The sequence below is a fragment of the Hyperolius riggenbachi genome, chromosome 2 (genome assembly GCF_040937935.1).
Source record: "Hyperolius riggenbachi isolate aHypRig1 chromosome 2, aHypRig1.pri, whole genome shotgun sequence".
In the NCBI taxonomy this organism is placed as follows: domain Eukaryota; kingdom Metazoa; phylum Chordata; class Amphibia; order Anura; family Hyperoliidae; genus Hyperolius; species Hyperolius riggenbachi.
In genome coordinates this window covers 134710808-134733025 of record NC_090647.1, presented here as the reverse complement: position 1 = coordinate 134733025, position 22218 = coordinate 134710808, and the positions used below count along the sequence as shown (strand labels likewise).

General features: G+C 43.2%; 1 protein-coding gene across 5 annotated transcripts in view; it reads right to left on the bottom strand.

The window, feature by feature from the left end:
* The window catches only part of R3HDM2 (R3H domain containing 2), a 217332-nt gene that overhangs the window by 34840 nt on the left and 160274 nt on the right, over positions 1-22218 (bottom strand). For 3 of the 5 annotated variants that reach the window (XM_068267466.1, XM_068267467.1, XM_068267470.1), the window contains 5 exons: positions 17782-18005; positions 12929-13092; positions 4649-4741; positions 2753-2998; positions 1702-1828 (listed from right to left, as the gene is read on the bottom strand). In XM_068267466.1, the coding sequence (XP_068123567.1) occupies positions 1702-1828; positions 2753-2998; positions 4649-4741; positions 12929-13092; positions 17782-18005 (854 nt within the window). The remainder of the gene's footprint in view (positions 1-1701; positions 1829-2752; positions 2999-4648; positions 4742-12928; positions 13093-17781; positions 18006-22218) is intronic. The other 2 variants (XM_068267468.1, XM_068267469.1) reach the window with 2 other exon arrangements.

Genomic DNA, 22218 nt, shown 5'->3' with positions numbered 1-22218 from the left:
AATGCTGGGCGGAGAGCGGCGTTCTGGGTAATTAACCCCACTGCATCTAGCCGCTCAGCTGTGGCAATTAGAGCTAACTTGAATCACGAGTATCCACCGTGGTTATTCGTGATTAATTTGTTAGCATTTGAAGAAAATTATTTCTGTGTTACACCTGAGAACATTTTTTTGATAATCTGCAGTGCGCAGAACTGTATTTGTGGTAGAAAAAAACACGCAATATCAGCATATTAGCATTTGACGAAAAATATTTCTGTGTTACACCTGAGAACATTTTTTTCGATAATCTGCAGTGCGCAGAGCTGTATTTGTGCTAAAAAGAGCAGAGCTCAAACTTCCCTGGCAGACCTTTAAAGGACTTCCGAGGCCAAAAAGAAGAAAATGACACTATACCTTTTTATTATCAGAATCCATGGAGGACGTCCAGCACGTCCTCCGCACCGAAAAGGGCTGCAATGACGGCGGAACGGTGCGGAGGACGCGCTGGACGTCCTCCGTGGATTCAGATATTAAAAAGGTATAGTGTCATTTTCTTGTTTTTGGCCTCGGAAGTCCTTTAACACCACTGTAAGGTCATGACATGTTTATTTGGCCCCACCCATGACCACGCCCACAGTCTGCTGCATGACCACGCCCATTTTTTGGCGCGCCGCGCTATGCGCGGCGCTGGGTTTTTGTATGCCCCCTGCACATTTCTGTCTGCCCCCTCATATGTGCCTGTCTAGAACCGGCCCTGTACTATATACTAGGTCAGAAATCTATAGGAAGGAGCTGGGCAAAAATCGTGTAACCTATCAATGCCATAATCCCCTCCGAGACCTGCAGGAACAAGCTGGGAAAGACCAAGGACACTCTGGTACCCCTAGAATAGGATTCAATAACTAAGTTATACCTATACTGCCACGTTCCTGTACATGTTCACTCCAAAGGTTTAAAGAGAACCCGAGGCGTGTTTGTAAAATCATACTTGGACACAGAGGCATGTTCTGTGTACAATGACCTGCCTCTGTGTCCTCCCCATTGTGCCTCCATCCACCCCCCCCCCCCCTCCCCGGCTCTGCTGTCCCGCCTTAAAAAAAAGTCCCAGGCTAGCGTTAAGCAGATTATCACTAGCCTGCTATTTAACTCAGCCTGTCATTCATCGCCACTACCCCGCCTCCCCCCCCCCCCCCCCCCCTATTTACAGCATATTATATGCAACCAGCATTTTTTTTTTTTTACTAGACCGGCATTGGAAGGGTTACACACAGTTTTAAAGTTCTGTGGAGAGAGCTGCTCCTGCCAGCCGAAGTTTAAATCGATACATTTCAGTAAACAAAATGTAGCAAGTGGTGAATGTTACACACTCTTTGGCTGTCCTCCAGCTCCTGCACAGTCAGAGAGAGTGAGTGTTGTTACATTTTGTTTTGCTGAAATGTATCTATGTAAGCCTCTGATGCGGCAGGAGTTCTCTGCAGGAACTTTAAAGCTGTGTGTTTAACCCATCCAATGCTGGTCTAGTAAAAAAAAAAAATGCTGGTTGCATATAATATGCTGTAAATAATGTTTTAGAGCAAAGTTGAAATGCAGGGTTATATTCCGCTTTAACTGAAAGTGGTAATAGTGGAACACGTCCCATAAAGTGCAGTTGTAGATCTTTAAAAAAAGCATTACAACATTTACTCAAGTTCTGCTGTCTGATGGACAAAACGTGCATCTTACCAGGTTGCTGAGGCGGCTGGGTGACCTGCTGATTGCGCTGTGAATTGTAGGCCGCTGGGTGTGAGAGAGGTCGGTATTGCTGGGTAGTGTTTGGATACTGCCCCGTGGGATAATAAGAGACCTGAATCTGAAACAGAAAAAAAAAAAAAAAAAGGTTTACTGTATATTCCTGCGTATAAGACTACTTTTTAACCCTTGAAAATCTTCTGAAAAGTTGGGGGTCGTCTTATACGCCGGGTGTCATTGATGCCGGGTGATACGCCCTATCCTGTTACCGCCTCTCAGATCTCGCTGCTGAGGGAGCGCAATCTATTCTTCCATACCGCTCTGATAAACAGGTAGACAAGGAGAGCTGACCAGTCTATTTAAGGAGAGTTAACCAATGCAACAAGTCAATCGCCTAAATACTGTTATATACTGGGTAACACATACAGTACAGCAACAGTATTTGTTCATACACAGCACCAGTACATGATTTTTTTTATTTTTATTTTAATTTGGTGTGCTTTGGAAGAGGGGTAGTCTTATACTGCGAGTATATCCCAAACTCTATATTTTAACTGGAAAAGTTGGGGGTCGTCTTATATGCCCAGTCTTATACGCCGGAATATACGGTAATAATGAATTTAGATGAACAGAAAACAATTGACAGGCAATGCCTGCACTCCATGAGTTGTTAATGCTCTTCAGGAATGAAGGCACTCTTGAATCAAAGTAAGGCCTAGTCACAGGTATCAAGTAGATGCACTACAATACTAGACAGGAGTTATCAATGCTTAAAAGAGAAGTGGACTTAAAACACGTACATTAAATCGGCCCCAAAACTGGGGAAATTTGTCACACAAGTTTATTCCCACAAAAGCACCTCCTACATATGGGGAAGGTCAGATAAGTAAGAACATGCACACAATAGTGATCACAGTCCTCAAGTGCGTAAATAATAATGTCTTAAAGCGAAGTTAATAATCAAACAAAGCTGCAGGAGAATTACAATATCTTGGTATGAGGATAAGAAGCAAGGAAACACGCATGTACAGCTCTTATTACATACTTGCTGTGGGGGAGGCTGCATGAATCCCTGTGGCGGCATGACTTGCTGAGTAGGGGAAGGGTGCCCTGAGGAAGGGTAGCCGGTTGGAGGCATGGCTTGCCCCCCAGAAGTCATAATGAAGCTGGTCTGCTGTGGATGCTGGGACATAAGAGGTGGCTGGTAGATGGCAGCCGAAGGATCAGGAGCCTCAGATGAACCCTGCCGGCTAAGAGTCATCTGACCAAAGTGACTATTTAATTCCTCAGCCTGTCACAAAAGTAGAAAGTAGGAAAAAAAACCACATTAGATTCTGCACACATGGTGAATCTGTAGAAGTAATGCGTCTGGCAATACATCATGAATGGTGACCAAACCGCATTCTTACATGGCACAAAAAGCATGTTTAGTTAAAACTAGAAAGGATTAAGTGATTGAGCAATTAATGAACAGTTATTCATGGGGTGACAACCAGATACACATGACAAACACTAATAATTGGACACTGCTTGTTTATATTTTCCCAGAAAGCTACCAATATGTGTCTTTCAGCAGAATACTTTGCAGCAGCAGTTTTCAGTATAAAGGCCTGCTTGATATGGGACACAGTAAATATAGTAATGAAGAACTGCTTAGGTGGAGTCACCTGGTGCAGATCTGACAAAAGTAAAAAGTTTCATGAGCAGTATTTTCTTTAGTCATTAACCAAAATGCTACTAACAATCAATCTGCAGGAATGGAACAACAAAGAATTTCAGCAACATCTATCAACTACTTTGGGTCTCAAAGGGTACTTCACAAGTGTTCCCTTGCTAATGACAGTCACAATTGTATAACCCACGTGAAATAGGCCCCAAGAGTAAATACTTATTCTGTATGTTTGACCAATATCCCCCGTTATTAACGTTGTTAATACACATCACTACAAGAGGCCATGAATTCCTTGGTGATGTATAATTTTGCCTGCTATTACAACTGCTACAATGCAGACCTTGCACAAGCCTCCCAATACTTTACATCGCTGTAAACCGCAATCTTCTCTGAGCTTCAGTCTGTGCCTCCACCCTTCAACTCCAAACATTCAAATGATGTAATCCAAGCAGCATATTTTGAAACAGATTCCCTCACACTCCTGTCTCTGCTCATTTGATTACATGTAGCCCGGTTTCTCACAAAAAGGGTCAAATTCCAGATCCTCGGATTACAAAATTAAAGAATATACAATAATAGATTTTAAAGTGTACATGTAGGGGGAAAAAAGTGCCCCAAATGGGTACTCACCCTAGGATCCTCCAGAGGCTTTCCCTGACTTTCTCCCCCAGGCCATTTTAGCATTTCTCTCCCCCCCCCCCCCCCCCCCCCAAAAAAAAGTCAACAAAGCTCAAGATGCAGCATGGATCAGCTTGGGATTCTGCAGAAAAAGCAGAGCCCAATAGTGTCAAGTGCTACTGCGCATGTGTGAGCCATCTGTCCCTGCGCAGTAGCACGGCCCCAATCAGGCTTGCCCATTTCTGCTACCATAGCGGGTCTGTGTTCGGGGGTCCGTGATGTGAATAGCTTGGTGGAGGAGGGGGGGGAAGCCTCTGATGGATCCAGAAACATACTCCTAAGGTCAGTATCTACTTTTTTCTGTCCCTAAACATCAGAAGTTTGCTTCCCATTGGTCGCTATCCAATATCTGGAATATCAACACTAATTTTGCCTGAGTATAGAATGGCAAAATCAGGTTGCAGCCCTAGAAAGAAGTATACGTTAATAAATCCCTTTAACTTTGTTGGCAAATTGTAATTACTGTGATTTGCAAGACCAATGACTTCTCTATCTGCATTTTTCCTTTTGGAAGGATTACTAATTGTTTACCAGTCTATCAAACAAGCAGTGATCCAAAGAGATAGGAGGAGGGAACAATTAAGTGTATACCAGATTGTACTGCTGGGGAGGTGAAACTGGCAGAAGGACTTGGGGGCAGGAGCTGGCGGAGTACTGGACCGGTTGTGGAGAGGGCTGGAGGGTCTTGGCACCAGAACAGCAGCATGCAGAGAATGGCACAGAAAGAATGAGGGATAATGTTGTGTGAAAGAAGGTGCATAGTAGTGGATGGATGTGAGGAAAGGGTTAAACAAGAAGGAAGGAGGGGAAAAAAAAGGAAAATGAAGTTAGTTCTGCAGTATCATTCACCTAAAGTTGTATATTTAGAGAGACATTTACAGCAAAGTACTTCAGTTTTTATTAGTTTTGGTCTCCAGTTTTGGAAGCACACACCAATATAAGCTTCAAATGAGTCACAGCAACTGCTAAGCAATAAAACTTGGTAAACATTTCAAAAATACATTCCCATCAAATGCTGAAAGAAACAGCAGGAAACCCTGCTAGAATACTCTGACTGGAATGCTTTTATTTCTTCAATCATAACAACACTTTAATATTCAAACAAAAACACACGTAAACGTTTCCCCACGAGTCCCAGAACATCAGAGTATGTTATTTACCCATTGTGACCTCTCCTGTATTATGTAGGAACGCCCTGGTGATCATGCATGAGGTGTTGCTGCTATATTTGTGGTTACAGCAGCAACTGTACCAACCTGGAGAACCCCTCCAAATAACTTTAGGATTTTTGGTATTCCCTGAATAAAACTTATAAATTTGCGTGAAGAGAAGGGAATTATTTTGCAGGAGCTTTGGTCTAGAACAGTAATCTGCACACTTGGCTCTCCAGCTGTTAAGGAACTACAAGTCCCACAATGCATTGCGGGAGTCTGACAGCCACAGTCATGATTCATAAAGGCAAATGCATTGTGAGACTTGTAGTTCCTTACCAGCTGGAGAGCCAAGTTTGCAGATCACTGGTCTAGAATGTTTAAGATTTGTGACAGACTCCTTGTTTAGCCCTCATTCCATGTTTTACAATGCCCCCATGTTATGTCCTATTGTTTTGTATTTTATAGTGGCATCAGTGATTCTCAGTATGTCTTTAGTGATTCTTAATATACTACCACCATTATAGTGTCCTTAAAACTGGCTATTACCTTGTGCCCCTATTTATAGTATGACTTATACTGCCCACCTTCCAGCCCCTCATTCTAAGGCTGCCTGTTTTCGTACCCCTTAAAGAGACTCTTAAGTCTCCCAAAAATGAGGCTTTTACTTTAAAAACCTCATTAACATCATTGCCCCTCTTAAAACGCTGCAGAACCGCAGCTGAAAACACCCTGTCACCCCTAACTCACCCCTTACTCGGCCGGCAAAATCCACGATTTTCTTGGTAGTGGATTTTGCTGTGCGTCATTCAGTGCGCATCTTCGCCTCTCCCCACCCCTCTCAGTGAAGGAAGACAGAGGGGCAGGGGAGAGGCGGCAATCCGCACTGATCGACGTGCATAGAGGCAGAGCTGCTCTGCCTCTATGTGGAAGGAGCTTGCGATGTACCCCCGAGTGTTTGGGGTGATTGAGGGTGTTTTCAGCCGTGGATCTGCTGCGTTTTAAAGAGAACCCGAGGCGTGGTTCTAACAATGCAATCCACATACAGAGCCTGGGTCTCCCTATACAGCCCAGCCTCTGTTGCCATTTCAATCCCCCCTAACTTCTCTCTGCACTCTGCAATCAGCCATAAATCACAGCCGCGCTGTGCGGGCTGTGTTTACATCTGTCCTGTCAGTCTGCCGCTCCCCCCGCCTCCTGCAGAGCTCCGGTCCCTGCCCACGTCCCTTCCCTCCAATCAGCGGCGAGGGAAGGGACACGGGCGAGTACCAGAGCTATGCAGAAGGCTGGGGGAGCGGCAGACTGACAGGAGAGATGTAAACACAGCCCGCTCTGACCGGCTGTGTGTCAGCAGCGCGGCTGTTATTTATGACCGATTACAGACTGCAGGGGGAAGTTAGGGGGGATTGAAATAGCAACAGAGGCTGGGCTGTATAGGCAGACCCAGCCTCTGTTTGTGGATTGCATTGTTAGAACCCCGCTTCGGGTTTTCTTTAAGAGGGGCAATAATGTTAATCAGGGTTTTTAAAGTAAAAACCTCATTTTTGGGAGACTTCAGAGTCTCTTTAATTATAGCACTTGTGACTCTAGTGTACAATGTGTGAATATGCACCCGCAGCTCCTTGCAGAGACTGGCAGGAGCACATTGGTTATAGTTACCTGCTTCATATCTGCATTTTCTCTTCATGTATTGGACACCATTGCTTAGTTTAAGCCTATTACCTACTTGCTCATCACCACAGCACAATGGTCATGTGACAGAACAGCCACATGAGTATTATGCCAGTAATGAATTTATCTAGAGTGTCAAACAAAATATTGGTAGGTTTTTAGAAATCCAGTGCAGTTTCCTTCTAAAACTGTTATAAAATAGGAGGCATTAGGAAGGTCTCTTAGGAAGGTCTCAGTGCAGTGTGTAAGGGGAATCGCTGTTGCCGAGGTAACCAGTACATCTGCTGTATTGATACTGGCATGCTCTGAGGAATTCAGCAGGGGAGGAGCCCTTCGCAAATCATGTCTAGCCTGCGCTGCTGCACTACCTGTGGAACACTTCTTAATCTGCATCAGACTAAGGGATAGATGTACACTTTTCATAACTGTAGTGCAGCTCTAAAAATTCCCACGAAACTGCCGCTATTACGTAGGACTTAACCTCCTTGGCGGTCTGATTCTTTCCAGATTTTAGGGTCTAAAAGCGGTGCAATTTTTTTTCACTCTTTCAGACCCTAAAACCTGAAAAAAATCATTCTGGCAGGGAGATCTGCAGCAAAATTTAAAAAAAAAAAATACCTTCCTGGGCTCCAGTTTTCTCTTTGCCCACAAGATGGCGCTAATATACATATAAACGAACTTCTCTATATTTCTCTAATATAGAGAAGTTCGTTTTCAATGTTAGCCCCGCCCCCGATGACGTCACGCTGCCACCACCGCTCTGCTGCCACCACCACGGCTGCGCTGCTCCAACTGGCTGCCGGGTCCCCGGAAGAATAGCGGGGACATGGGGGATTCCGGCGGCCAGGGAAAGACCCCACACTGCCGGGGAGAGAGGCTGGAGTCCCGCTGCGCAGCGAGATCGCGCGCGGGACTCCACAACTGCAGGTACAGCTCTGCAATGCCTACCCCGACCTGAGCTCGGGATCACCGGCAAGGAGGTTAAGAAGTTTATCATGCGGAACAGTCCCCCTGCTGGTTAGAACAGTTTAAGAAGAAAAAACTGTTGGTAATGCTTTGATAAGTCTGGCCCGTTGACTCTTAACAGTGCTTTAGTTATTACTATAGCAACTACAGCTATTAACATGTTTGTTTAATGAGGTACATGTTCTCAGCCCATGGAAAAAGCACCTCATGGGATAAATGTCTGACAGGTCCATGGGGTACTTCTGCTTGTTGAAGTAAATCTGTCCTAACATTACAGAGTTCCAGCGCATAACAATTCAAATAAAAGACGGATATGCCCAAGTGTTTTATAGATTTATGAACAAATTACTTAGAAAATATGTACATATAATTAGAACAGGCAATACATTTGCCACTTGTCAGGAAACTTTATGGTGATATATGCCAGGGGTTACTATATTAAAGCTACTATTTATAAAGTGGGACAATTTTTTTAATAGAATTTACATTACAATTTCTTGCAATCTACACTTACAGTTTACTGTAAAAGATTTACTAAAAAAAAAAAAAATCCCATACAAGAGTCAAGTGTGTTAGCTTCAAGTATACTGTTATATAAATGACACAGATCCCCAAAAGCACAATTTAATAAGTTACTCTGAAATGGTATCTATGGAATGCCACAAAACCAAATTCCCAGAAATTAAATATCAACAATAAATAAGTGCCACCCCCACTGCCTTGTTAGTAGAAAGACTGGGGTGTGGGATCCCAAAAAGAACAGTCCCATCACTGTATTTGATAAGGTAGGCAACACAAAGGATAAGAAATCTCCTGACAGAACAAAAATGTCAAGTATGCAGACTCTGATATGCCAGACCAATCGGGACACTTGAGGATGGTGGGCAAATAAACTGCTCTTTTTCGATTTGATTACAGAAACCAAAAAACATGGAAATTGAACTGACACAATGGCACCAATTTTTTGGCCTGAAAAGGAAATTTTTTTTATAAAAAAAAATTGTCAGCCATACTATCTTAGAAAAACAAACCACATATATAAGTAGATAAATATTTGCTCTACTTCCATATGTATTGCACTGTCCACTTTTTGATTTTAGTGATTTTCCTATAGTAAAAAAAAGAGAAAATCCTTTTTAGGATTTTCCATCTTAACTGTGTCTATCTTGAAGCCAATCCTGATGTGTATGCATTGCCCACCCTCCTCCCAGTCTTCAGACACTCCTACCCAGCTCTACAGTAGAAAGTGCATTGTCTCAGCATGAGAAATATTGGTCAATCAGAGAGAAACAGAGGTGTGGCAGGGGAAAACGGGGGGAAGAGGCTTCAGCCAATGAGGCTGCATTAGTTAAGTCTGAGAGGAAAGTAAAGAAGCAAAAAAAAGACAACCGAGCATGCCCTGGTTTATTTTACTCAGGTAATCAGCATGAGAAATATTGGCCAATCAGAGAGGAGCAGAGGCTTCAGCCAATCAGGCTGCATTAGACAAGACAACATTTATATTGCGCTTTTCTCCTTGCGGACTCAAAGCGCCAGAGCAGAGCAGCAGCCACTAGGGCGCGCTCTATTGGCAGTAGCAGTGTAAGGGAGACTTGCCAAAGGTCTCCTACTGAATTAGTGCTGGCTTACTGAACAGGCAGAGCCGAGATTCGAACCCTGGTCTCCTGTGTCAGAGGCAGAGCCCTTAACCATTACACCTTCACCTGCCATTAGTTATGTCTGAGGGGAAAAGAGGAGGAAAGTAAAGAAAAAAAGAAAACCCAGAAACTTCCTTTGTGTGGCAGATGTACTAAATAAGAGCCAGGGAAACTGGGGAATATTGTTTTATGGATAAGAAAAGTAAGAGTGATTTTTAACTTTTGGTTTGCCTGGTTACCATCCTTATTACTTGTTTACCAGATAAAAATAAAGAATTGATTTTTGATTTTATGGCCGATAGTTACACTTTAACCTATATACAGTAAAGTCCTAGATATCCAGAACTCAAGCAACCAGTGATTACTCAGAGGCCATAGGGGAGTGCCTCTCGTTCTATATCCCATCTATGCAGAGCAGCATGCAGTGGAAAGGATATACCACAGCTTTGGGCACCATCCTTTCCTCTCCTTACAGCTGCTCCTGGAGCCAAGGTATGTCTGCTCTGCTTAGGAAAGAGGTGTGTGCTCACGCTACATGGACTCTCAAGCAACCAGAAATACACGTATCCAGTTTCAGAAAAATCACCTGTGCAGGATAACCAGGACTTTATTGTACTTGATATTTTAGTACATGGCAGGGTCAAATGGATAGATTCAGAACAGCTACAACTACTTCCTCCTACCACGGACACCTGTAGGAGTTTTTGTTTCCCAATATTCCTGTGCCTCAGATGTCTCAACGCTTTTAGTGCAAAGTTTTTGCTCAGTGACAACTTTCTACACGGCTTGATACATGCAAGAATTATGCAAGAATGATGCAGAATTAGGCAAATGTTACTGCAAATCTATGCAGCTTGAAAATTGACAAATCAAATGCTTCCACTGCAATATTCAATTCGTCCTTTTAAATTTTAGATTTCCATAATAATTAGCATCAATCTTAATCATCACAAGTGTATTTGCATCTCAATGACAATTCCTACAGTCTAATGTGGACTTTGGTACTTGTGGGCAAGATATTTGATAAACACAATTCAAACATAGCTGGCACTGGCATTCAGCTTTTAAAAAAAAATAGCAGGCAGACTAAAGGCAGCCATACTTCTAGCGATGATGGGCAGATTCAACCAAGAGACAAATCTCTCTCTAATCGAATCTGATTAGAGGATGATCTGCCGGCTGTCCATACACCGCAGGCCAATTCCCGATCAATTTCATGCTGAAACTGATCAGGAATCAGTCTTGTGATGCCGTAACAGAGCGCCTTAATGTCCCCTCTGGGGCCCAGTGCAAGCTATACACAGACATCACACGCACACAGGTTACTAAGCAACCATGTGGCCGCAGACAGGTAAAGTATAGCATACACTGAGCACTGGGTCATAGGGGCCATGATCATAGGGCCTGTTCACAAATGGCCATTATAATAACGCTTCCAAGAAAAACTGCACACACACTCAGATATGCAGTTAAGCAGTTACTTAGAGCTGGAAAAAATGCAGTGTGCCAAACGGCGACGTGTGGGGTTGGACACACTGCCATATGGCTGCATTAATTTGCAGTCAGAAGGCACTAGGTAGCCAAGCACATACAGTGGGTTGCAAAAGTATTCGGCCCCCTTGTAGTTTTCCATATTTTGTCATATTACTGCCACAAACATGAATCAATTTTATTGGAATTCCACATGAAAGACCAACACAAAGTGGTGTACACATGAGAAGTGGAACGAAAATCATACATAATTCCAAACATTTTTTACAAATAAATAACTGCAAAGTGGTGTGTGCATAATTATTTGCCCCCTTTGATCTGCGTGCAGTCAGTTGCCTATAGACATTGCCTGATGAGTGCTAATGACTAAATAGAGTTCACCTGTGTGTAATCTAATGTCAGTACAAATACAGCTGCTCTGTGAGGGCCTCAGAGGTTGTCTAAGAGAATATTGGGAGCAACAACACCGTGAAGTCCAAGGAACACACAAGACAGGTCAGGGATCAAGTTATCTAAACTCACAGGCCAAACAAGGAGAGCGCTGATCAGAAATGCAGTCAAGAGGCCCATGGTGACTCTGGACGAGCTGCAGAGATCTACAGCTCAGGTGGGAGACTCTGTACATAGGACAACTATTAGTCATGCACTGTACAAAGTTGGCCTTTATAGAAGAGTGGCAAGAAGAAAGGCATTGTTAACAGAAAGCATAAGAAGTCCCGTTTGCAGTTTGCCACAAGCCATGAGGGGGACACAGCAACCATGTGGAAGAAGGTGCTCTGGTCAGATGAAACCAAAATTGAACTTTTTGGCCAAAATACAAAACTCTATGTGTGGCGGAAAACTAACACTGCACATCACTCTGAACACATCATCCCCACTGTCAAATATGGTGGTGGCAGCATCATGCTCGGTGGGGGCATCTCTTCAGCAGGGACAGGGAAGCTGGTCAGAGTTGATGGGAAGAAGGATGGATCCAAATACAGGGCAAACGTGAAAGAAAACCTCTTGGAGACTGCAAAAGACTTGAGACTGGGGCGGAGGTTCACCTTCCAGCAGGACAATGACCCTAAACATAAAGCCAGGGCAACAATGGAATGGTTTAAAACAAAACATATCTTTGTGTTAGAATGGCCCAGTCAAAGTCCAGATCTAAATCCAATCGAGAATCTGTGGCAAGATCTGAAAACTGCTGTTCACATACGCTGTCCATCTAATCTGACTGAGCGGGAGCTGTTTTGCAAAGAATGGGCAAGGATTTCAGTCTCTAGATGTGCAAAGCTGGTAGAGACATACCTTAAAAGACTGGCAGCTGTTATTGCAGCAAAAGGTGGTTCTACAAAGTATTGACTCAGGGGGCTGAATAATTACGCACACCCCACTTTGCAGTTATTGATTTGTAAAAAATGTTTGGAATGATGTATGATTTTCGATCCACTTCTCACATGTACACCACTTTGTATTGGTCTTTCACGTGGAATTCCAATAAAATTGATGCATGTTTGTGGCAGTAATGTGACAAAATGTGGAAAACTTCAAGGGGGCCGAATACTTTTGCAACCCACTGTAGTTCTGCCTGCTGTGTGAAAGAGCCCCAAGTCTATAAGCCAGTGATGGACAGATTCTAGAATTGCAATGATGCATTTCTGTACATTGATTCAGTGGAACAGACTCCTTATATAACTCAGGTGGAAGGAGGATTTATACAGAAAGAAAATGAGCATACAACAACAGAAGCATTCTGAGTGGAGGAAAAAAATAAATAAAGAAAATGAATAAAAAAATAAAAACAAAAATGTTAAACTGAAATGCAGTTCACACGGTACCAGGATACGATGAAGCTGTAAAACAACAATGGCAGGATTATATAAAAGGATTAAAAATCCTCAGTGGAGAAGTAGATGCTATGCACAGTGACATTATGTATTAGCTGGACTGGACAGACACTGGTGACTCACCTGTGACATTAAGTGGTTACTCAAGGATTGTTGCTGGGGAGTGGGTGGAAGTGCCTGGTGAGGATGTGGATGTTGTTGCTGTGCAGTGCAAGGCATGATGCTTCTAGTGGGCTGCTGAGAGGAGGAAGCTTGGCTGCATACTTCTGGGGTGCCCATTGGCAAGCCTGTCACAACAAACAACCAGAAAAATACAAATTCAGTAACAATGCAAATTATTTAATTCCATTACTAATAAATCCTGTATCAAATCTGCCTGATAAATGTATGACATAAGTAAAATGTAGGTACAGATAAAACAAGTGAAAATTGCTGCGTGATACAGAAGATAGGGGCAGGGCCTAGGGTGACCTGCAGGCAGCATTAAGCTGTGTAGCTGGCTGCAGATTGTTGCTGTCAGCGCAAACACGGCACAGGCCATAGCCAGAAGAGCCGGGTGCTCACCTAAATTAGCCAGGTGTAACACCCAGCTTAAAGCTTTTATAGAGAACACTGCAGTTTAAAAAGTTGTTTTCTCAGTTTTGTTGGTAGATACTGTCTGGTCCTGTACAAGTTTCGGGTGTGCATTGTGCTGGACTAATATGAAGGTTGACTTCAATTGGTGTGGGCAGAATACATTTTGTGGTTCAGTCCAGCTCCCCTAGTAGCTCCAGTTCTGCTGCTTGGTTGTCCAAAGTACCCCTCCCATTGACTCTCAAGTTGACTTGAGGGCACAAGATCGGGTGCAAAGCCATAATACAAAGGCCTTTGTATTAAAATTGAACTTTTTGGCCAAAATACAAAACTCTATGTGTGGCGGAAAACTAACACTGCACATCACTCTGAACACATCATCCCCACTGTCAAATATGGTGGTGGCAGCATCATGCTCGGGGGTGCATCTCTTCAGCAGGGACAGGGAAGCTGGTCAGAGTTGATGGGAAGAAGGATGGATCCAAATACAGGTCAAACGTGAAAGAAAACCTCTTGGAGACTGCAAAAGACTTGAGACTGGGGCGGAGGTTCACCTTCCAGCAGGACAATGACCCTAAACATAAAGCCAGGGCAACAATGGAATGGTTTAAAACAAAACATATCTTTGTGTTAGAATGGCCCAGTCAAAGTCCAGATCTAAATCCAATCGAGAATCTGTGGCAAGATCTGAAAACTGCTGTTCACATACGCTGTCCATCTAATCTGACTGAGCTGGAGCTGTTTTGCAAAGAATGGGCAAGGATTTCAGTCTCTAGATGTGCAAAGCTGGTAGAGACATACCTTAAAAGACTGGCAGCTGTTATTGCAGCAAGAGGTGGTTCTACAAAGTATTGACTCAGGGGGCTGAATAATTACGCACACCCCACTTTGCAGTTATTGATTTGTAAAAAATGTTTGGAATGATGTATGATTTTCGATCCACTTCTCACATGTACACCACTTTGTATTGGTGTACATGTAGGTACAGATAAAACAAGTGAAAATTGCTGCGTGATACAGAAGATAGGGGCAGGGCCTAGGGTGACCTGCAGGCAGCATTAAGCTGTGTAGCTGGCTGCAGATTGTTGCTGTCAGCGCAAACACGGCACAGGCCATAGCCAGAAGCTCACCTAAATTAGCCAGGTGTAACACCCAGCTTAAAGCTTTTATAGAGAACACTGCAGTTTAAAAAGTTGTTTTCTCAGTTTTGTTGGTAGATACTGTCTGGTCCTGTACAAGTTTCGGGTGTGCATTGTGCTGGACTAATATGAAGGTTGACTTCAATTGGTGTGGGCAGAATACATTTTGTGGTTCAGTCCAGCTCTCCTAGTAGCTCCAGTTCTGCTGCTTGGTTGTCCAAAGTACCCCTCCCATGGACTCTCAAGTTGACTTGAGGGCACAAGATCGGGTGCAAAGCCATAATACAAAGGCCTTCCAGTATGATTTTTCAAGACAAAATGAGTCAATCAAAATGATCAATTGCGTACCACCCCCCACACACCTTGTGTGTATTAGGTATCAGAATTATCAAACACACACACACACACACACACACACACACACACACACACACACACACACACACACACACACACACACACACACACACACACACACACACACACACACACACACACACACACACACACACACACACACACACACACACACACACACACACACACACACACACACACACACACACACACACACACACCTCTACGTAGACTGCTTCCACTGGAAATAAGGGGTAGGGGGAGTTACAGGACCTATTCCCTTATTGGTTAGCAACTTCAGAAGTGACACGAAGGACAGACCACTCAAATATCTGGGCATATATGTCGATATTATAAAATAATAAACCCATTTATAATATGTAGTAAGGATACTCTATGTAAATGCTGAACTTCAGGTTGTCGAAGGAAGTTAAAGAACTTTAAACCACTACAAAAGGGACAAGCTGTCTGATTGCCAGGAAAGCAGCACAAAATGTTCTGACATGAAACTCTGTGTGAGGCACTGAGGACTAATACAAATTTCATTAACTATGTATTTAAATCTTACAATTTCATCAGCATTTTCTTAAAAAGGGAAATAAAGGTGGTCACCTCATCTTCTTCTCTCAACACATGACTTATTAAACCTTTCTGAAATAATCTATTTCCTTCAGCTCCAGCTTTTAGTAGCTAGGTGGATGAAGTAAGAAATTCCAATCGGACTTTATTTTAAGCAAATCAAAAGAACCGGGAGGTGGAAAAAACAACAACAACAAGAAAAAGAAACAAAACAGAATTTCTTTAGCAGAGAGGGGCAATGAGAATAAGTAGAGGTGTTGAAATCACCAAGTGAAGGGGAGGGAAAGCCTGAAAACCTTCCAGTCTTTTGAATACAGATGGAAAATCCTGTATATTCTGGTGTATAAGACTACTTTTTAACCCTTGAAAATCTCCTGAAAAGATGGGTGTCATCGGGAGTCTTTGATGCCTGGTGAAACACAATGCTGATACGCAATGCGCACTGATTAATAACCGGGTGCTGGAGATTCGGCGGTCACCGCATAAAGCTGGAGGGGAGCTCATCTCTCACGCGGGATGCCCAGGGTATGGAATAAAGAGATTGCGCTGTGCTCATAAAACACGCCTCTTCCACCTGTCTGGCCCGCCCTATCCTGTTACCAGCTTCCTCAGATCTTGCTGCTGAGGATTGTAGTGAAGCAGCACAGGCGAGCATGTGGAAGATCAAAGAGGCAGAGAAGGAGGTAAATAGGATACAAGGGCAGGCCAGAAGGGTGAAAGAGGCGTGTTTTATGGGTACAGCGCAATCTATTCTTTCATACCGCTCTGATAAACAGGGAGACAGGGAGAGCTGACCAATCCAACCAGTCAATCACCTATATACTGTTATATACTGGGTATCACATACAGAGCATGCACCAGTATCTGGTCATTCATAGCACCAGTATATTTTTATTTGGTGTGCGTTAAAGTGTACCCTTAAGTGTCCCAAAAAAATTGAGTTTTACTCACCTGGGGCTTACCTCAGCCCCCTGCAGCTGATCGGTGCCCACGACGAGTCGCTCTGATGCTCCGGGTCCCGCTGGCGGCCACTTCCGGTTTCGCAGTCAGGACCCGTCAGGCTGGGGAACGCGGCTGATACTACGCGTTCCCAGCCAAAATAGCACCCCTATGCGGCCATATGTCCGCATACGGGTACCTATGCGGACATATGGCCGCATAGGGGTGCTATTTTGGCTGGGAACGCGTAGTATCAGCCGCGTTCCCCAGCCTGACGGGTCCTGACTGCGAAACCGGAAGTGGCCGCCAGCGGGACCCGGAGCATCAGAGCGACTCGTCGTGGGCACCGATCAGCTGCAGGGGGCTGAGGTAAGCCCCAGGTGAGTAAAACGCAATTTTTTTTGGGACACTTAAAGAGAACCAGAGATGAAGCACCCTCATGTATTTTATTACATTTATCAGTGGGAACATGACAGTAAACACCTACCCTGCTTTTAGTTTCATTGTTATCTGCTTAATTAGTCTATTAGCAACTGTGATAAGAATCCATCGACTATTCAGTCGAGGTTTGACCTGGAATCATTATAGCTGAGTCACTTTTCTGTGGAGTCCTTTCAAGCCCAAGCCTTCCCCCTCCTGGCTTAGATCTTCTGCTTTGCATACTGAGAGCTGTGATGACTGGGAGGGGCTGCTCCTGAGAGAGAAGCTCTGTGGCTGTAATATGATCCCTGTGTGCTCTGTGTGCACTAGATTCTCATAGGAATGAAACTGCAGTTATTATCAGTGACACTTCCTACAGGCAGATCATACCAAAATGAAAGCACATAGATGAAAGGCTGCATTTAGCCTAGATAGCAGCATAGTCTCATATAGCCTAGACAGCACATCCAGAACAACTCATATAACCCGGAAGGAGAAGGGATATGAGCCGGCGGCCATATTTGATTTTTCCTGGAGCAATAATGGATAAAAAAACACTAAAAAAGGCACACCAGAGCGGCAAAATTATCAGGTAGAGCATTTATTCTTTACAAGCTATCAACTGATATGTTTATTTTGTGTGAAACGTTCATCTCTGGTTCCCTTTAAGGTACACTTTAAATAGGGGTAGTCTTAAAGGGTGAGTATATCCCAAACTTGAGATTTTAACTGGAAAAGTTGGGGGGGGGGGGGGGGGGGTCGTCTTATACACCGGAATATACGGTATATAGAATACTAATAAATATATGCCAATAACTCACACTTTCTGTAGTGGACTAGCATTAATATATTTGATAATGTGAACAGTTTGCTAAATCAAAATGATTCAAACTGAATAGAAAATACAATACCCCATCTCATCACTAGTCAAATATGCTTATGAAGAATGTTATAATGGGGATATTTTACCTGGTCGGCCTGTGCGGTTGGCTGTGCCTTTGTTGCTGCCAATACTATCTCCTCGGGTCAGGATAGAGATACCACTGAAGCTGCTGGCTTTGGTTACTGGGGGACGCATATTGCGACAGGAACCATCAGAATCTGTGCTGCTCCAAGGTCTTGGATCCAGAGACTTCAGCTCACTTTCTGTACTACTCTGCCGACTACCAGAGCCTCGAAATTCTCTGTTGCCTCTAAAGGGAAAAACATTGCATACATCAGCTCCGTGATTGTCTATAGCTGAAAAACACATTACTAAAAACTTGCACATATGAAGAACTGTGACAGTGTGCATAGTGACCAACTGTGTGCTTTTATTTTTAAACTGCTATCGAGAAAGTTAGGCCATAACTTGCTCTACACATGCACTCTTCCCACTATGGGTCAATCACAGATAATCTTGCAGTCTTCTATATTCTCCGCTAGGTGCTGGGTATTCATTATTTCCTATCTAACCATTACAAAGTCCATAGCCACAGTGTCATGACAAATCAAAGGTAAAGAGCTAAAAAAAGAAAAGAAAATTACTGCACCTACTATAGCTGATGGCCCATAATTAGCATCAAGAAAAACAATGGTTTTAAGGAGGTGGATGGAAAATTACATGAAGCAATAATAAAGTCATAACAAGATGTACCCATCACACTGGTGTTCTATTACAGCTTAATGTTAAATACACGAGATAAGCAAAACACCTGGATACACATCAAGAACATACATAGAAAAGGATTCTAACAAATCATTTAAGAATAAATGTAATAAAGCAGCAAAAAATACAAGTTAAGTTATTTTGGCAAATATACATGACCACATTATAACAGCCTTCATGGCTGGAACTCCCTGTAGCAACCATGGAGACACACCCAATGCCTATTGGTGGATGCTTCCATTTTCAAATGCTGCCCTAACTTGTAAATATCCCATTACCAATGCAATAGGGACTGTAAAGGGAACCTGAAGCGAGTAAAATTATTTAAAATAAACACATGATGTAGCTGCAAATGAATATTACATACTAACCTCATTTCCTCTCAGAAGCTCACCATTTTCTTCTTACAGTGATCTCTTACAGTTCTGACAATGGCCTTAATTCACTAAGATCATGCTGGAGATAATAAGGCAAGAGAAAACTTACCTCCACATAAGAGAGAGTTATCTTATCTCTTCATTCCTTAAGTTACCTCCTACGTAGTTAAGTTACCTCCTCTGTAGTCATTTTACCTCCTCTGTAGTTATTTTACCTCCTCTGTAGTTATTTTACCTCCTCTGTAGTTATTTTACCTCCTCTGTAGTTATTTTACCTCCTCTGTAGTTATTTTCACATGCAGTTAAAGTGGTCTAACACCCAGCATTTCAACTTTGCTTTAAAAGATTGCTTACAGCTTATAAACTATTATGCCAGATTTTTTGTTTAGCAGAAATTCACTGAATGGATTAAACATGACATTTTAGTGCTGCATTTAGCTAGAAATTCTCCTCCGTGCTTGCTTGTTTAGTTACGAATGTATCTATCTACAACAAACAAACCCTGCTCTGAGAGAACAAAGAGGGCTTCCCCGGCAGGCTTTTCAAAGGTCTATTTGTATTCCAAATAAAGATACATTTTGTAACTAAAGATAAGAAGGGATGCAGATTCCTAGTTAAATCCAACACTAAAATGTCATGTTTAACCCATTCAGTAAATTTCTGCTTAAAAAAAAATCTGGCATAATAGTTTGTAAGCTGTAAGCAATCTTTCAAAGCAAAGTTGTAATGCTGGGTGTTAAACCGCTTTAATAAACAGCCTGTCTTTAACTCTGGAGTTATTTTAAGGATTGAAGAGTTAACTTAAAGACAGAAGAGTTAACTTTAGGTTTGCCTGAGGTAAAATGTTTCCTGAATACTACATGCCTTATCACCATGGTAACAACTCTAGAAGAGTTATTAAAGACAGGAGATAAGCTTAGTGAATTGAGGCCAATATTTTGTCAGAACTGAAATATACCAGTTGCTGTCAGTTATATATCAGCAGCTGTCAGTTACAACTGAAAGTGCAAGGCAATGTCCTGGTTTCCCTATGGCTCAAGTGGGTGATATTACAGTTTAAAAGGGTGCTGACCAGGAAGCGGTTATAGGGTAATGGCCATTTTTAAAATGGAGGACGGAGAAATCCATTGATCACAGTGGACAAATGGGACGCAGGAGAGAAACAAGAGATTGAGTAGTAGACTATACAGGAGGTAAGAATGACCTGTGTATGGTTATTTTGACTTTTATTTTCAGTTCAGGTTCTCTTTAAAGGGAAACTCCAGATTAGCAGCAAAATAAACAATCCCTTCAAATCCACAGATCCATACTGCCAGGATTACTAGCAAAGCTTATTTCAGATTGTCAACATTTATGTAAACAAAACACAGATATTCCACAGTGCTCCTAGCAGAGACAGGAGAAGGAAAGCCTCTTAGCAGTCACTGAAACTGTGCACGTGACAGTCATCATCCTTGCAGTTTGAGTACACCTGAATTGAGAGGAATACGGAGGCTGCCATATTGACATGCAGACTAGGACATTTTGTTTCTCGCACCAGTTCATCTATTTTCATGTCTGTTAACATGTTCAAATCCCAACTAAATCCACACATTTTCTCAAAGCACTCCTGTTCAGTGTAAATTATTAAAAAGAGTAACTGTCAGGCTGCAAAAGCCAATTTAAACCTCTATTCTCCTGTGTTAAACAGTTTAGAAGGAAGCCAAAAAGTCTATACTGAAGTAAAAAAATCTCTCTTACTTTGATGTGTGCTGAACTGCAAGGCTGGTTATTCCCAAGCTCTGAAGGAGGCCGGCAGGACGCATAACAGATACTGCAAAGCATTCTGGGGCTGCTTCTTCCCCCCACTTAACTACCTTGGGTCATCCCCTTCATTTCCCTATCCCGCCCTCAGGCTACTTTCACAGTGAGAAGTTACAGGCTCATGTTACAGCAGCTTGTAACAGCAGCCTAACTCACAGCACTGAAACATCACAGGGCACATGTTCCATTAGAGTATACTGCATGAGTCCGCTATTGTTCCTAGCCATATGGCTAATTAATATTCACTGCACAGTAGTGTTGTTCATTAGGATCTTTTTTGTGAGTCAAATCATCAGGAAGCAGGGAGGATATGACATCACAATTGGCTTCATAGGAGACAAACATTGAACCTGCCATGAGCTGTCAGGAGCATCATTCTCTGCAAATACTACCATATATACTCGGATACAAGTCGACCTCGTGTATAAGTCGACCCCAATATTTGACCCTCTTAAGCTGGAATTATTTAATTACTCAAGTAGAAGTCTATCTAGCAAAGTTAATGGCTGCACAGTAGACTTGAAGCCTTGCACAGGACATAAAGAAAACTTAGAGAAATGCACCCTGTATGTATTAAGAGAGTTTAGCCTGCCTAATCCCCCCTCATCTGTGTCTAATAACAAGCTGTAATTTGATCTCTCCCGTGTCACCTGACAAGGCAGATAAGCTAATTTGAAAGCACAGGATGTTAACAATATGCCTGCTTCCATGAAAGCAGGAAGTAGACACACTACAGCTGATACAAATTCTGCAATACATCTGCACACAACAGGCGTTTTTCTTTTAAAGGTTATGCTATTGCATATCTTTTAGAGCAGAGAGAAAGATCTGAGATCAGGTCCACTTTAAACAATAGACCCTTCCCAGAGCCCCAGCAGCCAGCGTCTCTCTATCCCTCCCCACAGTGCTAAATCACCTGCAACACACTGAAAATCCCCCCTCCCTCCCAGCACAACTCTTTAATGTTATGCGCTGGTCAGGCTGCCTCTTTCTGTCCCCTTCCCCGCAATGCTAAAGTAATTTTGTGCTTCAATCCTCTTTCTCCCCCCTCTGTGCGATCTGATGCACAGTGAGCACTGCAGCAGAAGCGACACTTACAGTCCATTGCCAGCGCTGAATCCTCTATACGTTCATGCTGTAACTTTCCCACCTTCCCTTCTTCCCCCGCATCCCCATGCAAATGTGGGCTGCCTCTCTCTCCCCCTCTGTGTAATTAATGTTAGGTGCCCTCGCAGCTGAAGCCGACACTTAAGTTTTATTGCCAGCACAGTATCCTCCCTTCATGCCGCTCTCTGTCCAATAGTACAGCGCGACTCTCGATGTCACATGACATCGGGAACCGGAGCTGTACTAACGGACAGGGAGCGGCATGAAGGGAGGATATCGTGCTGGCAATAAAACTTAAGTGTCGGCTTCAGCTGCGAGGGCACCTAACATTAATTACACAGAGGGGGAGAGAGAGGCAGCCCACATTTGCACGGAGATGCGGGGGAAGAAGGGAAGGTGGGAAAGTTACAGCATGATAGCTACATCAGAGGGGGGAGAGAGAGAGCGATGCCCTCCCCCCACCCTGCTATA